General features: G+C 35.6%; 3 protein-coding genes and 1 non-coding gene across 4 annotated transcripts; 3 read left to right on the forward strand and 1 right to left on the reverse strand.

The window, feature by feature from the left end:
* The first annotated feature begins 3,226 nt into the window (after positions 1–3,226).
* Positions 3,227–3,983, forward strand: LOC133310035 (uncharacterized). The gene is made up of 2 exons (XM_061510916.1): positions 3,227–3,385; positions 3,508–3,983. Exons 1-2 carry the CDS (start codon positions 3,274–3,276, stop codon positions 3,810–3,812), a joined length of 417 nt encoding a protein of 138 aa, XP_061366900.1. The 5' UTR covers positions 3,227–3,273; the 3' UTR covers positions 3,813–3,983.
* A 6,750-nt stretch (positions 3,984–10,733) lies between these two features.
* Positions 10,734–11,936, forward strand: LOC133310036 (uncharacterized). The gene has a single exon (XM_061510917.1). The coding sequence runs from the start codon at positions 10,734–10,736 to the stop codon at positions 11,934–11,936; it is 1,203 nt and encodes a 400-aa protein (XP_061366901.1).
* Positions 11,148–11,254, reverse strand: LOC133310039 (small nucleolar RNA R71). The gene has a single exon (XR_009751392.1). It is a non-coding gene; the product is annotated as a small nucleolar RNA R71 (small nucleolar RNA).
* Positions 11,937–12,134: 198 nt separating the features above from the next.
* Positions 12,135–13,670, forward strand: LOC133310038 (uncharacterized; the record flags this gene model as incomplete). Its single annotated transcript, XM_061510918.1, has 3 exons — positions 12,135–12,211; positions 12,314–12,857; positions 12,910–13,670. Coding segments are annotated over exons 1-3 (1,382 nt in total), but the record flags the coding sequence as incomplete, so codon positions are not given.
* Positions 13,671–18,264: the final 4,594 nt, after the last annotated feature.

Here is an 18,264-nt window from a genome sequence, read left to right on the forward strand (position 1 = left end):
TGAAGAAAGCTGGGTTCAACAGCTATACTTTGTCCTTTGAGGTTACAGAACAAGTACCCAAACTGCAACAGGGGAAACCCCTTACAGACTAACGTATGGATGTGAAACCATAATTCCAGTGGAGGCTGGAGAACCCTCTTGGAGAAGACTGAATAGTCTTGAACAAGGCGAACAAAAAAACAGTAAAATGCTTACTGAAGAGTTAGATCTTGTGGACGAAGCTAGGGTTACAGCTCACTGCCGGAATATGATGACTAAACAACAAACAGCGACAAAGTACAATAAGAAAGTGAGACCAAGAATCTTCGAGAAAAATGACTTGGTACTCAGCAGATATTGGCAATAAAAATGCCAGAGATGGAAAGCTCGCTGCAAACTGGGAAGACCCGTATCGGGTTAAAGAGAAGCTCGGAAAAGGAGCTTACGTTCTAGAAACAATAGAAGGCAAAGGAATCAAGAGAACCTGGAATGCGGATAAGCTGAAAATATACTACAGCTAAATCCGGGATCCACCTTCACCCATTTGCAGTACTATTCAATTATATTTTCCTATATTAGGGATTTAATTAAAGCCGAATATGCCGGTAAATTCATGTAGTTTGCAATTTGATATCAATAAATGAGGAATTTTACTTTTTTAAAGATCTATCCTTGTCTATTTTTGATGTATCAATACAAAATCCGAGGTACAAATACAATTTGTCGTAATGACTCTGATCAAGTCAAAATGTTCCCATTTTGGTCACGATACCAAAAGGGGCAGATGGCATTATTATTTTTACCTTAGATAAAATTGAATTATGAAGTTCAAATTCAATTAAATGGTTAAGTCCACAAAGACGAGATCCATTATTTATACAGGCTTACCAAAACGAGTAAGTTAATCAAACATGCGTCATCGAAAATGACATAAAGCGGAATCCGTACAATGCTTTGACCTCGGCCAGGTCATAAATAAAGAACTCGTATGATGCACGGGTTTAGAAAACAAGCGACGAAAGATACCCAATTAAAACAAGTATAAAACTCGTACAATGCGCGGGTTTGATACATGCATTAAAGTCGGAATTGAATCCTGTAAACTTGGAGTTCAACTTGGCTAGGAGGATTTCTTACAAAACTTGGAAAAACCAGGTTTTGAAAGGAAAGCTAACCGGGTTTTGAAAGGAAAGCTAACCGGGTTATGAGACTCGTGTAGTACACCGAGGGGAAACTCGGACAAGGGTTAACGTGTACGCCAAAAAGACTAAGTTATACACTTAGATGATGCAAATATGAGCTCGCATTTTGAAAAAAGCAAAAGCGGCTCTACAACGACATACTGGGTTATGCAAATTCAAGTACCTAGATAAATGCATCTATGGTGAGTAACAAGTAACAAATGCGAAACGCCAAATCATAAACCACATATGCGAAGGAAAAAGCAATTCTTGACGAATGAAATTAAAACCGGAATAAAACCGACAATATTCAGGATAAATCAAAAAGGGGCCCAAAAGCCCCCAACAAAATTACAAGCATAACCGGCATCCCGTACCTTCACGCAGCAGGAGTATCGGTGGATCGTATTCGTGGATTTTTTAATACGATTTTTTTACGTTAGGATTTTACGTTTTACTATTTTTTATCCTCCTTTCAATTTTAGGTAAGATCCCAATTTTAATTACCATAGTTGGGCCTATGTTTACTTTTTTTCTTTATCAATCTTCCTAAATTTTTTATTTTTTATTTTACTTGATCTAAATCACCCATCCCTTTATAAAAAAAAAAATTCAAATTTTTGTGTCTGCACGTGCAGACACAAGCACAAGCGTTGGTCCGCCTCTGAGAGGTGCGCACCAAGAAGGCCATTGGCAAGGGTAATAAACTGGAAGGTCTATATGTCCTTGAAGCCCACTTACACCACACTATTAATTTGTTACATTTTCCCTTTACTTCTTTTAACAATGTATCTCTTCAAACACGGAACACTAGATTGGGATATTCTAATATGCAAGTTAACATCATTATACTATTTCCCATAATGATATAATTCTTTATTCTATTTGTCTCTGGCTAAGCAAATATGTATGCTTCCATTTATATACCCCATAACAATATCTTTGAATTTCCTTTGATATAATTTGTTGTGACATATAAGGTGTATTCCATGCGCAAACCTACATTTTATTGTAACATTATTATATAATTTCTTGTTGTCTTTGAATTTTCCTTTGATATAATTTATTGCTTAAAATGTAATGTAATGTAATTCACGTCATTTCAATGTAATGTAATGTCCATATATCGTTATTAGGCAAACCTACATTTTATTGTGCAACAGAGATAAAATAGTGAGATCCATTACTTTTTCAAAAAAAATAAAAATAAAAATAGATTCCACTATTTTGTCTTTGTTACATGAGATAATTATCTCATGCAACATGAGATAATTATTTCTTTTTTAATTCACGTCAATAATAACCGAGTAAAGAAGGAATCAGAGAGCTTATGAAAAAAGAAGAAGGAATCAAAGGGTCCATTTAACCAAAGAACCCAAGGAGCTAAGTCATCTGGGCAAAGAGAAAAGAGAATGAGCGAGTAAAGAAGACGAGAAACTGAGTCAAATAAATTTAAAACTTAATTTTTTTTTTGGGTAAGCAATTTAAAACTTATTTATTTATTTACCAAAAAAAAAAAAAACTTATTTATTTGGGATAAGTATATTATTTTTTTTTCCAAATTATCCCTACTCAAATTTTAGCCTTATCATTATTGTAAGCTGTTTGATTATTGTTAGATCAATTTGAAATTAACGATAATCAATATTATTATTATTATTTTTAATCATTGATTTCAAATTAATACAACGATAAACAAACAGATAACACTAGAAATGGTGATAACTATAATATTTTCTTTTCTTTTCATATTTATTTATCTATTTGTTTTTGTAATATTATTAAATTATAATATCAAGTAACAAATAGGGAAGAGAAAAAAAGATGAAATTGGGTTGGATTATAATTTCAACTAACTCGATACAAATCATTTGTTTTGAACAGAAGATCCATAATATCTGCGTAACAAAGGATAAGATGCAGCTACACCCTTTGCAAATTCCTTATTTCAAATAGAAGATAAGATTTGTTGATAATCACGATAACAACTTCCTAACTCATATATACCACTCTATCTATTTAAGACTTATTGGAACAACGCAACTCAAGTTTTCATATATTTTCCCTTTCAGTTGTGATTGGCATACTTTGGTGTGACAAAGTTGTTTCCTCAATGAGAAAGGCTTCTAATCTGCAGCGCGCACTTGTGCGCTTCGGGGTACCCTTGTTGCTTCTTGTTATATTTTATTATGCTATATTTGCTGTGACAAAAACTGATGTTTCAGGTTTGCGTGACTCATCCTTAATCTCTTTGTTTTTTTAACGTTTCCCAATTTACTATGATTGAAGCTTTAAATGTAGAAATTATATATGTATTCTTTTGCATTGCGTTGCATTTCTTGTACAGGGGATGAAGTGAACACATATGGGAAGGTTTTCAATGAAGAGTTTGCAAAGACAATGCTAGAAGTTGATAAGTTTGTAGAAGAAAAATTGGAAGCAGTTTTCCATCCCAAACCAACAACATTCAAGAACCGTTTTTTGAAGGATCCGATTCCAATAATTCGTAAGGAGCGTATTAAACCATTTTTTATCATCTCCCCTCCACGGAGTGTCTTTTATGGGCCTAGGGATTGCATAACTTCTAACGAGCTCTGGCCCAAAAACCGGCCCGGCCCATCATCTCGACAAGACTCTTCCTCCAGTTCCTAAAGTTTCTCATGCTTTAATAAGTCATCCTTTCTCTTTCTAGATCTTTAATGAGTTTTGGTTATGTTGGTTTTTTTTTTTTTTTTGATAGGTTGGTTATGTTGGTTTTTGTTGTGTACTTTGGTTAAGTTTCCTATTTGAGTAAGTTTTCATGAGAACCGTCTATATTTTCTTTTTTGTGTGAGACAATATGTACTTCTACATTAATTAATTACTATATTTGATGTTTGATTATTATATTGGACTGTTCGTATACACATTATTTCCTCTACCTATCCGTATATCAATTTATCTATATATAATATAAAATTTTCGCTTTATTATTATAACATCACAATTTTTTATATTTTTATATTTTATTCGATAACTATTTTATTTGTTTACTTTATATTTTTTTTCCTTTTCATTTTTCTAACATTTCAATCTTTTAAAATAACCAATGAAAGTGTACTGAATTCTAATAAATTAAGAAAAGTCGCACTTTTTATTTTTTGGTAAGCAAGAAAAGTCGCACTTTATTAGAAACTATACATGATTAAAATGTGTTAAAAATACTATTTTGTTGTATCTGTATTTTATTTTCTTTTAATCTTCCAAGGATAAAAATATTTGAATAAGTTCTCATGAGACCTTGCAATGAGAGTTGGGGTAACAATTTGGGTTAATGGGCAGTGTTCGCGTCGTGTCGAAATTATTCACACAAACATGAATACTCTCACTCTAGTAACAATACGAATAACTATTCATCTCAAAACTCAACACTAACACGATTTGTTCATTATGTGAACTCATAGTATATGGGTATTGGTGGTCTGCGTTGGATTATTTTTTAAACAAAGATTATTTGATTCAATCCCTTCAGTTTGATTATATAATCATTTATTCGATTTTGATTTTTTTTTTTAATTCCAATCCAATATATTTGTTATTGCGAAACAAAGTAGTCCTTTCATCATTTTTTTTTTGCATTGAAATTTTGAAAATGAACGTTTAAATATCCATAAAAAATAAGTAAATAGATCCAAAACATTAAAAGGAGTTAATAACTGAAAACATAAATTATTCAAGAATATTCTTTGAATGCGAAAATTACGTATTAAGTTTGGATTCTTGTATCCATAATTCAAAAAGTTTTTTTTTTGAGATAACATGCATTGTGTCATTTCATTCTCATAAAAAGGTAGGATCTACATCTTTAAAACTATAATCTATTTCTTTATATTACTTAAAATGACATAACTTTATATCCTTTAAAATGATACACATTTTTCTCTCTCTCTCTCTAAAACCTTACATACAAGAATACTTTTAAGTACAAGCATTTTGTCCTCCTCTTTTGGACTACGTACCAAGACAGTTCTGTCACAGCCTCACAGGTTTCAATGGTTCTTGCATCTTTATTTTCTTTCTTTATTCTATTTTTTCTCTCTCATTATTTTTTTTTTCTCTTTTGTTTTTGTCTCTCTTATGTTTTTCTCTTAATTTTATATTTATTTAATTTTTTGTTTTTTTTATGTTTCTGTGTAAAATATCTGTTTAATTAAAGTACCAAATCATTGTCTACCAAATCCTTTAACAAATTTTAAAACTCAAAGTATACTGTAAATTAATATGGTTTAACTTATTTATTATTATAAAAACCCTAAAAACGTAGAACACAATTCTCTTCTATCTCCTTTTATTTTTATTTTTATTTTTAAGAAAAATCAATTTTCTTTATCCCAAGCTAGGTATTTAATACTTATTTCTGAGTAAAAAAATTGTGATTTTTGTTGGAATTAATGAACAATGATCCATTGGTTATGAATAAGAGTGGGTTAACAAAGAAAAGAGAAAAGGGAAGATGAAGAGGTATGTAGGTTTCAACAAGTCCCACATTGGACAAATAGTAGGAAGTGAGAGAGTATATAAGCTCCAACCTCACTCTCCTAGATTGGCCCTTGGGTCACTATATATTTTATGGAGGGGGAGGAGTTAGGTGGGTTTGGTCCACCACACGCTCGGCTCAGCTCAGATCGGTTCGGTGTAGTAAAAATAATTTTTTATTAAATAATTTTTTAATATTTTGTCCAAAAATGTATCTGTTGCTTCCCTCCAAAAATTTCAAACTCAAACGTTTCTACCCGCCAGTATTTTGAGCAAATTTGAACCGAACCGGTCACTGGTTGTGTCTGCTCGCTGAACCGATCACCGGTTGTGCCTGTTCGTCGGAATGGTCACCGGTCGCACCAGTTCGCCACTGTCAGACATGGCGGTTCGCCGCCGGCGACTGTTCATCGTGACTGGTCAGTATCTATAAATAGACACTGACACTTTCAGAAAATGGTACCGAATTTTCCTGCACTGAAACTCTGCCGAAATTTTTCTCCTTTCGGTTTGCATGTACCTTTTCATACTCCGGTGTAATTTCCTCTGGCATTCTGTTGTGCTTGTTTTGGCTGTTGACTGGTAGTGCCGCCACTCTTCAGACAAAATCCGTTATATCCTGGGAGACAATTGTCCATCAACCTTTGGCATCAGTGAGGGGGCAAATTGTCTTAAGGAGACACATTCTGTGGGCTCGAATTTTATTCCTCTGACTCTGCATTTTTATTCCTCTGATTCTGTCTGTTTCATCACACACATCTAGTAAGTAGTAAGTCTGTTTTTAAATTTCATAATTGCACAGTGATGATTCTGATCTTTAATCTCTTCTGGTTCTATACATGGGTTCAAACCTCTTAGTGATATAACATCACCCATTGTCTTCAATAACAATCTTAAGACAATTTGGTGTTTTGAACCTGTGATCAGTATATTCTATTTTTCGTTTTATATAATGTTTATGTTTTACTTACTGTGTGATTAATCTGTGTGATTAATTTTGGATTCTGTTTGTGTAACAGAAATGGCTACTGTAAGTACAAATAATGCCAATGTTACTGCCTTTGTTCCAATGCATGCTGACAAGCCTGAAAAACTAAATGGAACAAATTTCAAACGCTGGCAACCATAGTGAGGGCCTTTTCAAACTAAATATGATGACGGTAAACAATTCCAATAATTTTACGAATGTGACTTCCACGGAGCTTCCTCTCTATCACTTTCAATGAAGATTTCTCTATCATTTATCCCAAGCCAGCTATTTAAGACTTAATAACGCAAGTCAAGCTTTCAGAAAATATTTTCACATTGAACTTTGATTGCCATACCTTGGTGTGGCCTAGGTTTTTTTATCAATGTGAAAGGATTCCACTCTGCGGTGCACACTTGTGTGCTTCTGTTTTCCCTTGTTGCTTGTTGTCAGCTTTTTTATACTAAATTTACGGTGGCAACAACTCATATTTAGGGTTTGTGAGACTTATGCCCACGTTTTTTTTGTCATATTTCATAACCATAAAAATTGTGAGACTCAAGTCACTCGACACGGTTATCCCAAGCTGACATCAATTATCCCAAGCTAGCTCTTTAATTTGTGTTTCCTAATCATAAAAAAAAAAAATTATAACCGTCGGGTGGCCTAATTGTTTTCTCAATTAGAATCAAGGGCGGAGACAGGGGGAGGCTAGGGTGGGCGGCCGCCCCCCTCCCCCCCCAAAAAAATTGGAAAAAAATTTAATGCAGTTGAAGGCCAAGCATAATATTATTGTTACTGTTAAATATGCTTCTTTTGGAAGTTTTGGTTTGAGATCCAAGTTGAAATCTATCTCCACTTCACCTAATGTGTGTGTTATGGCTAATCTTTTATGTATTTTCTTTTTTATTTTCATATGCTATGTTTTGTTTAATGAAAGTTTTGGCCTTTTTGCCGCTCTTTTGCTCTCTTTTCATTTGCATGGTTGTGTTTCTCTTTGTGTAGTGGTTTCATATAGAAAATATGTGTTTGCTCTAACTTAAAAGATTCACTTTTAGGGTAACTTGGTTGCAGTCTTTTATTTTATTTTTTTAAAAAAATGTAGTTAAAAGCATTGTCTTATTTAAGGCACACTTTTTTTTTAATTATTGCTTTAAATTGCTTTTTATGTCTGTTGGACCCGATCAATAGTACATTTTTTAGTCTTTCAAATGTTGTTAAATGTTAATATTTTGGTAAGAAATTACCTAAATGAGTTCCTACGAGGTCAATAGATAAAAAAATACTGATATTATGCAAGACAAAAAATTAAATTTTGCCCCCTTGTGTGCTTCTGGGTTCCCTTGTTGCTTGTTGTCACCTTTTGTTATTCTGAATTCGCTGTGGCAACAACAAATGTTTCTGGTTTGTGTAACTAATTATCCTAAAACTCTTTATTTTGTCACCAACTCAAATTCACTTTGATAGAATTATTAAATCTACAAATCATGTATATTCTTGCGCAGAGAAGGTTTTGAATGAAGAGTTGGCAAGGACAAGGGTAGAAGTTGATGCTGAGAAAGAAGCAAAATTGAAAGGAGTTATGTTATCTCAAACATTATTCAAGTGCTTAAGAGCTTGGAATATAGAACCAAGTTTTATATTAAGTGTAGTGCTAACGTGTAGCTATGAGTTATGGGTTACGTGGTCTTGGGTTTTAGACTCAAGTTTGTACCTAAAAGAATAAGTGGAAAATTATTGAGTTTGTACTCTTTTACTAAAGTCCAAATGGGCTAAGAGTATAAGAAAAACTCAAGAAACTTAGAGCCGAATGAGCTTAGGGCTTGGAATCCTTATAAATACTACCACTTAAGTCATCAGCCTCCTACGTCATTATTGAACCGAAGAGGTAAACTAAGATCTGAAAAGGTGCTCACATACTTCTTCTTCTCCCTTGAGAGATAGCTTGGAAGGTTTACCATAGAGCAGAGAGATCAGTTCGTGCTAGAGAAATCTGTTCGTATTATGATGCAGAAGAGAACGGTATATGAATTTGTGTTGTGACGCAGAGGAGATCAGTTCCTTAAAGGGAATCACACACAAAGTGATTCTACGAAAATCTGCGCGTCAAAAGGTAAATGTGAGACGGGGATGATTCGGTAAATATACCAATGTATTAGGTCATAAATCGCTTCTGCATATATCCAATAGATCTTACAGAATTTAGAAAAAAATAAGATAAGAGAGTAAATTTTATTCCATATAAATATTATTTAGTTATAATATTTTTTAAAATAAAGTCAACAAAATCATATAATATCGTAAGACTTAATCATTCTTTATTCAATTTTGTAAATACTGTATTTTTTTTAATTATCTGATATGCGCTCAGCATATAAGGAAATCTAAGCCAAAAAGAGAAAGAATGTTGATTAAATCTTAAGAAAAAGAGCAATAATCACTGTTGATCAGCCAAAATCTTAATCAAAGATTGCATACTGATTTTGTGTTGTTTCGTAGGAAAAACAGACAAATTGGAGCTAAAGAGGAAAAGCTAAACTGAAGGCCCACGCTCACAGCGTGGGTATGACGCTCATAGCATGAAGGGAGCCCTTTCAGGCAGAAGCATCCACGCTACTGGGGTGGGAACCACGCTAGTAGCGCCAGAAGTCCAAAATGAGCAGAAGCTACCACGCTACTGGCGTGGGAACCACGCGAGTAGCGCCAGACTCTCACAAAAACCCACGCTTGCAGCGTAGTTGCGTGGTGCTCCAGGAATATGAAGGAAAACTCCCACGCTCACAGCGTGGTAACCATGCTAGTGGCGTGGGAGGTGCGGACAAATTAGAATTAAATATCTTTAAAATCAGAGACAAGATTACAGTGAGATGCGGAAAAGATTAGATCAAGATTCTCCATCAGGGAAAAGACTCTATAAATAGAGACTCAGACCTTTCACCAAAAAAAAAATAGAGACTCAGACCTTAAGAAAGAAACACACTTTTCGCACAGAGAAATTGTGAGCAACAGGAATCGGAGCGAGCTTTCGGTGCCTGAAGAATCTAGATTTCTTCTTCCATTCTTTCCGGTTAATTTTAGTTTTATGAATTATTTTGAGTATTTTATTTTGGCAGACATGAATATGTCTGGCTAGTTTCTTTATATTGTGGTAAGGGTCACAACCCTTGATGTGAACCCCTTGTATTTTTGGTTAAGTTTATAGTTAATTATTTCAATTGAATTTATTTTACTCTGTTCTTCATCTTTAATTCTTTTAGAATTGATCACTCTATTAGGATTGCGAGGGTTAGGATTTACAATAGAAATATTGGGATTCTAATTCCTTACAAATGGTAAGATAACTGTTCATGTTTGCACTAGGGATAGGCTATATGAACTGCAAACGTGGAAAATTCACTGGGCTTAAAGATTAACTTGAAAAGGGATTTCTAAGGGATTAGGATTCTAATAGGGTTAATAAGGTTAAGATCACTAAGGGATTAGGGCTTAACTCATTAATTATAGATTGTGAATTATTTGGTCAATTGGATAATTAAAGATAAACATTAATCAATATTACAAGGTGGGGATCGGAAAGGTGTTGGAGTCCTTTACTCCAATAGTTTCTTTACAATATTTTCTCAACTCTCAACCTTTGATTTTAATTTCTTCAAATTTCTCTCTGAATTGTTCATAAATTATTGAATAGTTCACAATTGTTACAAACACCATTACTTTCAAACCAATTCTTGTTCATCTAATAAGAAAGGAAAAGTTAAATTAAATATGGTGCCTCAATCCTCGTGGGACGATATCTTACTCACTATTTTATTACTTGGTATGATCGGTGCACTTTCCGATTTTACGCAACAAGTTTTTGGCGCCGTTGCCGAGGATTGACTACGCCTAATTTATTTTTAACTTGTGAATTTCTTTATTGGATCTTGTTTTGTTACTGACCTTTTTGCTTTAGTTTATGCGAGGTAAAGTAGCTCGAGACTCTTTACAGTTTGATCCAGAAATCGAGAGAACTGCAAAGGAGAATCGGAAAATGAGCCAAGCAGAGAAAGCAAGAAGGATCCTCAAGTTCCAAGCCATCCATAACACCAGTGATGGCTGCCAATAATAATGAAGATCTACCTCCTCCTCCACCACCTCCAGCGGTGTTGATGGAGTCCATTCTGGCTCCTATGTTCACAAGGCCGAACTCCAGTGTTGTCCGGCCACAGATAGATGCCAATAATTTTGACATCAATCCGTCGCTGATTAACTTGGTGGAGAAGAACCCTTTTAGTGGAGAGGATTACGAAGATCCTCACGACTTCATGGACAGATTTCTGAGAATCTGTGACACCACGAAGCATCGTGGAGTGTCTGATGATGCAATCAGACTCCGGTTGTTTCCTTTTGATGTGACCGGAAAAACCCTCAGATGGCTGACTCGACAAGCTCCTAACAGTATCCGTACATGGGAGGATCTAGCCACTAAGTTCTTTGTGGAGCATTTTTCTCGAAAAAAATACAACAAGTTGGTGAACAAAATCACTAACTTCATGCAGCAACCAGGAGAGACACTCTGTGCAGCTTGGACGAGATTCCAGGAATTAATCAAAAAATGTCCTCAATATGACTTCTCAGATGAGAAAAAGGTCAGAATCTTCTACAATGGGATGACACCGGATACCAGGATGGTTGTCAACAATGTTGTCGGTGGAACCATCGGAAAGAAGACAACAGAGGAGACCTTGGAACTCATTGATTATCTGGCAAGGAACGATAATGCGTTGACAACAGTTCAAACAGTTCAGCCAGCTCAACCCAAGAAGGGAATTTTACAACTGGGGAACACTGACGCCTCACTAGCAGAGCAAAAAATGATTTCGCAACAGCTGGCCAGTTTGAATGCCAAGTTCGACAAGATGCAGCTCTCAACATCCAAGGTTGATGTCTTTGATTGTGAGTATTGCACAGAGCCACATGATACCAATGAGTGCCCTACAGTCAATGGAATCTGGTATGACCCAAGGCCACCACAGAACTCCCAAGCTTACCAAAGGAATCCGAATGGCGGCCAAGGGAACAACTTTCAAAGGAGGAATCAAGGGACCGACTTGGATTATAAATCCAACAACTATCTTCAACCTCCTCCTCTGCCACAAAAAGAGCCTTCTGAATTGGAGAAGGCACAACTGTCTAAAACCACCAATGATCACATCATTGAGACAAGAGCCCACAACAAGAACCAGGATGCTTCCATCCGGAACTTGGAGAGTCAGATAGGCCAGTTGTCTAGGCAGTTGGCTGAAAGGTCTTAAGTACAGTTCCCAAGTGATACAATTGTAAATCCAAAGGAAGAATGCAAGTCCATTATGATAAGGAGTGGAATTGTTATCACTCCACAAGAAAAGCCAAAATCAGTTTAGCATAAGAAAGTTGATGAGTCAACATCTGAGCTGGAGCATGAGAAAGAAAAAGAAGCAAAGGAGAAAGCTGTTGAAGCTCCAAAAAAACTGATGGATTATTCTCGTTTTGAGAAACCTCCATATCCTATGAAGCTCAAACAGCAAGCACAAAAGCAACAATATGCCAGGTTTTTAGACATGTTTAAAAAATTGCATATTAATATTCCATTTGCTGAAGCTCTTGCTAACATGCCTAACTATGCTAAGTTCATGAAAGATTTATTGTCAAGAAAGCATAAGTTGCGGGATTGTGAGATAGTAGCACTTACTGAAGAGTGTAGTGCCATCATTCAGAAGAAGTTGCCACCGAAGTTTCAAGATCTGGGAAGTTTCAACATCCCAATTACGATAGGCAACACCAATGTTGGCCGGGAATTATGCGACCTTGGAGCAAGCATCAACTTGATCCCGCTGTCGATATGCAAAGCATTGGGAATTTCTGAACTGAAGCCAACCATGGTCTCCTTACAACTAGCTGACCGTTCAACAAGGAGACCCAGTGGAATAATAGGGGATGTCCTTGTCAAAGTTGACAAATTCATCTTCCTTGCTGATTTCATTGTGTTGGATATGGAAGCAGAGAGTGAAATACCTCTTCTGCTTGGAAGGCCATTCTTGGCCACAGCTCGCGCTTTGATCGATGTTGAACAAGGAAAGCTTGAGCTACGAATGAACGATGAGAAAATCACAATCAATGTGTTGAAAGCTATGACGAACTCATCTGACCTCAGTGACTGCTTCAGACTTGATGTGATTGAAGAAGTAGTCCAAGAAGTGAATTTTGATGATCAAGAGACTGAAGATGAATTTGATGATCCACATGAAGATGCTCCACAAGAAGGGCGAGAATTTTGAGGTGTTAGAAAAGAAAGAATATGATCCAGTTCCATTGGCACCAAAGGTAGAACTAAAAGAGTTGCCAAAAACTCTAAAGTATGCCTTCTTGGGAGATGAAGAGCAGTTTCCAGTCATCATCAGTAAAGATTTGTCTTCAACAGAAGAAAAGAAGCTGTTGAAAGTGCTCAAAGAGCACAAGACGGCCATCGGGTGGTCTATTTCTGACTTCAAGGGAATCAACCCTTCCTTCTGTACTCACAAGATTCTGATGGAGGACAATGTTAAACCAGTGAGACAGCCCCAGAGGAGACTAAACCCAACAATGAAGGAAGTAGTCTGCAAGGAAGTGATGAAGCTCATGGATGCTGGAATGATTTACCCAATTTCTGACACTGCATGGGTAAGTCCAGTACAGACAGTTCCGAAGCAAGGAGGATTGACTGTCGTGAAAAATGATCAGAATGAGTTGATTCCAACCCGCACCATTACTGGCTGGAGGATGTTCGTGGACTACAGAAGATTAAATGATGCCACCATAAAGGATCATTTTCCTCTGCCATCTATTGATCAAATGCTGGAAAGATTAGCCGGTCATGCTTATTATTGTTTCTTGGATGGCTATTCCGGCTACAACCAAATCCCAGTTGCACCAGAGGATCAGGAGAAAATAGCTTTCACCTACCCATTTGGAGTCTTTGCCTACAGAAGGATGCCATTCGTCCTCTGCAATGCACTCGCGACTTTTCAAAGGTGTATGCTTTCTATCTTTTCTGATATGGTAGAAAAATTTTTAGAGGTTTTTATGGACAATTTTTCTGTGTTTGGTTCCTGCTTTCATTCATGCTTAGTTAACTTAGCTAAGGTTTTAAAAAGATGTTAGGAAACTAACTTGGTTTTAAACTGGGAAAAGTACCATTTCATGGTACAAGATGGCATTGTATTAAGCCATAAGTGTAACATTCCACGTAATTAGAAAAATATTTATATATTGCTATGAGGATTATGGATACTATGTTAAATTCGAGTTAGGTGTAATTCATGCTTGATCTTCGAATTATATACCTATTAGTATAGAATTAATATTGAGTTGGAGAATTATTGAATTATAATAATAGATGAGAATTTATTTTGGACATAAGGAATGTTAGTTAAGAATTATAAGAATGATTTAGTAATAACGTATAAGAAGAATTAAAAATAATTAAAAGACTTAAAAGACTTGGGAACTTATAATTTTATGGGCTAGGATTTAGGTTAGTAACACTAATGCATTTGCAAGTTTGAAGCCCAAATTCTTATATGGCCGAAGGCCCAAAGGCCTTTAGGAGTGATTAGGTTCAGCCAAAATCCTTTAATTATCCTCACATTATCCTAAGTAATCCAACAAAACAACCCCTCATTGGGTAGCAATCACCATATGGCAAAAGCCATCATTATTCCCTTCCACTTGTACGCTTAGGGCTTAGAAAAAAATTCTGATTCTTGCTTGCATGATTGACAAATGGAAAACCCTATCTTGCTTCTCTCCATTTGTGTGCCTTGGTTAGGCAAAAAGAAAAAGGAATTCTGAGCAAGTCATCTAAAGGAAACCAAGTCAGCCTTTGCACCTATCCCTTTCTCCCTTGTGCATAGGTTGTACCAAAAAGGGGAGTTGTTGCTTGTAAAATCAGCCATATAATCCAGCTTTAATACATGCAGCCAATAACAAATAAAGAGGTCAGCTTGCATGTGATGTAATTGGGTAGAATCCTTTCACTCTTTCTCTCCCCTTGGTGTGCATAAATAATAGCATAGTCTTGCTGTTTTCCTGGTCATTGTAACAATTTGAATCAGCCTTCACCTCCCTTTCACTCACCCTTAGTGCTGATAGGAAAGAAGTAGAGTGAAGCATTGGGTTTGTTAAATAGAAAATAAAACGCAGTTGTACCATCTCATTTTCCTTCTCAAAACCGTAACACAAGAGAGGAGTGATCATCCAGAAAAAATCTTGCATTTTTCCTATCCCTCTTGCTTCAAATCGTGGACCTTAGGGAATCATTATCATCAAGCTTTCATTCTTTTCTCCTTGCTCAGCCGAAGCAATTCACACAAGGAGGTAGATTCTAGTCCTTCTTTTTTGTATTTCCTACAACGTTGGGTTATGATGATATCCTCTTGAACGTAGGTTCTAAATCAAGCACTTCCTTCACCTCCTTTGTGCGCTCAAGTCACCAAATACAAGGGTTGAACTTGCTGTTTTTCGTGAAGCTTAGGAAGCTAAGAGTTACTCACTATCCAACTCGTGATTCTTGGGTGTCGCAAGAGGTAAGCCAAAATCGAACCTCTTCCCTTCTCTACTCTAGTCGTGAATCATGTTAGGAAGTAGTCTTTCTATTGATTTTCATCTCTTTTAGATTCTGTCTTAGTGAATCTCTGGAACCTAGCTTGAAAGCATGAAAAATAAACTTAGAAAGGAACTTATAATGAATTGGGGGGCTGTTTAGTTGTACCTTAGCATACCTTGACCTTGACATGAATTAAAATAAAATGGACAACAGGCTTTAGACTAATGATAGCGCACCATAGGTAGTTAGTTGAGTATGAGAATATAACTCTTTAATTCCTTGATTGATGCAAACCGATTCTGCCTTGATCAGAACCTTGGAATTAATTGTTGTTAATCATTGGTAACACTATTATAAGTGAGAATGTTGTTAAGAATGAAAGCATGGCGAAACCGTATAAATATGCATGTGGGAACCTAGGAAAAATGCTAGATATTGTTGCTGTATGAATTTAATTAAATGAGATGAAGTCAGAAAATTATTCTCTTGGGAGAAGTCTTAAAAACCGAACCCACTAATGGTGTAAACCTTGGAAATATTGGTAGATCTAGCATGGAATTAAATTACTCTAAAGGTAGAATGTAAATGAGCACTAAAAACATTTTTAGTTCGATATAGGCACTTGAAATAGAAGCCTAGAATTATTGGTAAATTATAGGAATTGCGTAAAGAAAATTCTGATTGTTATGCTTGTATATAGGTGCGAACGTTTTGAGTGTGTGGATTTTTCGCTGCTGTTTGGTTATTATTTTGAGGCACGCAAGGTAAGTGTTAGGCGGTATTACCTAATGTGACTATTAACTAGTGTGTAGAATTGTGAATTTTTGCTCGCATGTGCTTTAAAAGTTTTGCCTTGTTATATGTCAAATGGATTCTACCTTTGAACTTGAGATTGATGGAAGTTCTGCTATGAGAAGTAAATGTTATGTGGCAGCCTTATATTGAAAGTACATGAAAGATATGTTATTATGATAATGATCTAGTCATGCATATGTACATCATAATCCATATGTTTCTTTGGTGTGTGCGAAGCATTTCATGGCATACAGCATTGTGCATCCAACATGGAAACCGAAGTGTATATAATATATATATATATATATATATATATATACATATATATGCATATGATTGAGCACGCATCATTTAGGCATCCCTTCCGGTACCAGGGTATGGGACACTTGGCTTCCGTCCGTATAGGCCACAGTTGGAATTCACCTTTGAGGGAGCCACTTATGGAATCTCCACTGTGTTTGTACGCGTACGACGGTGCAATGAGCGTAATGATGGCGTTATATACGCACTATGATAATGGTTAGCAGCTGTTCAGAAATTATAAATGTTGAAGCGACTATTTTGTAATTTTGTGCCTAGTTTAATACTGTTGCATTATTGGTTTTGTTGCCACACTACTGGGATTTTCTCACCCCTTTGGGGCTGCTATTTTTACAAAATGGCAGGAGGACGGAAGAGCATATGAAGACATGATTATATGGATATCTGCTGTTATGTGCTGCTGTTTGGACTTTTGCTGTTGCTGTTTATTTGATGGATGATTGTATTAAATTGAGTAGTTTGGATTACTGTTGAGTTATGATGTTATTGCTGTTTCAAGACTTTTATGATCAGCAAGTATTTTGGAAACAACTTCTAGAAACGTTTTGCGAAAATAATTTCTGACGTTTTATTAAGTGCTGATTTTTAAACAGTTTTGCGAGCACTTTGCGAGTCATGTTACGAGGGGCAAACAAACTTCGATTTACTTTTATTTTATATGCACGCGAAGCCCCTTACTTTTATTTTATTCTAGATTACATGGAATATGTTTTTGAATCTTTGAACTTGATTTGATACGAATTTTATAAGACAACAACGTCTGTCGGAAAATTAATATTTTCAGCAAGTTAAGAAATTTTGAAAGTACACTCTGATTTTGTAAGGAAACTGGTTTCAATTATAAGTTTTAATTAGCAACATCAAAATGATTTTTCAGTGCTTAAAATATATGATGAACGAACTTTAATTCCTCTTAGCAAACAACTCTCTTGGGTGCACACAAGGAAGGGTGTTACACTAATTGGTATCAGAGAAGTTTTGATTCAAGGTGTCTTTATTTGATGAAATATTTGTTGTTATTATGTGGTTTCTGAATTGTTGTTGCCTGGTTATATTGATTATTTGTTTATGTTCGTTGCATTGTTGCTGTTTGAACTTAGCTGTGAGTGGGTTACTGGTTAAAATTACCTGATATTTGGAGGTGTGATGGTACTGGTAGTACACTGTTTTAAGTATGGATGTGCCCATTCCCTTGCTAGGTGGTGAGCCTGATCAACTCGCTGTCGCGCAAGTTGTGTGTGCACAATCATGGTTATCACGGGGTACACGTGTGTCTGAGCACTAGGTTTGAAATAGTGAATTGCTGCTTGAATTAGTGGTTGATTGTAAAATTCTGCTTCCTATGGATTATGATGAAGGTTCTATATATCTAAACTTGATGTGAATATTTTTGTGATATCCTAAGCTGTGGATGATAATAAGTTATCTTTAAATAATGATTGCTGCTACATATTTGTTTTTCTGATTTGTGACCTTTTCTTGTGTGTGATGATTGTAGCGTATAGTTGGGTAATAGAAACTGTTATTCTTTTTCACTAATCCTGTTGGGTCTCATAACTGAGTAAGGGTAGTAGTGATATAATCAAGATGACTGATGTAGTTATTTAGTTTTACGAAAGACTTGTTATTTGACCTGAAAACTATATGTAGACAAACTTATGTAGGGATAGACCACTTATCTATGTAGAGCCAATTAATGCCCTTAGAAAGAGAGTGGGAACTAATTAAGGCTTAGACATGTGGGTCTGCTGTCTTTACAAATCTTTCTAATTGGCACTAGACATAATTCTTGAGAAAGAAGCTGTTAAACAAAATGGTAATGTGTAGGGTAGAGTACTTGACTTCTGTCTTTGTGTCTTTCTTGCGAGTGATACTTGTCATTTTACTTCGTACATTATTGGATT

This window comes from Gastrolobium bilobum, unplaced genomic scaffold, assembly GCF_033153095.1.
Source record: "Gastrolobium bilobum isolate Gb01-03AN ecotype WA unplaced genomic scaffold, APGP_CSIRO_Gbil_v1 utg37324, whole genome shotgun sequence".
In the NCBI taxonomy this organism is placed as follows: Eukaryota; Viridiplantae; Streptophyta; class Magnoliopsida; order Fabales; family Fabaceae; genus Gastrolobium; species Gastrolobium bilobum.

What these genes read in the sequence shown, in the direction of transcription:
- LOC133310035 (XM_061510916.1), top strand. Translation starts at nt 3,274, where the DNA reads ATGAGAAAGGCTTCTAATCTGCAGCGCGCACTTGTGCGCTTCGGGGTA. An exon ending in GACAAAAACTGATGTTTCAG is followed by an intron (nt 3,386 to 3,507) that starts GTTTGCGTGACT and finishes TTTCTTGTACAG; the next exon opens with GGGATGAAGTGAACACATAT.
- LOC133310036 (XM_061510917.1), top strand. Translation starts at nt 10,734, where the DNA reads ATGGCTGCCAATAATAATGAAGATCTACCTCCTCCTCCACCACCTCCA.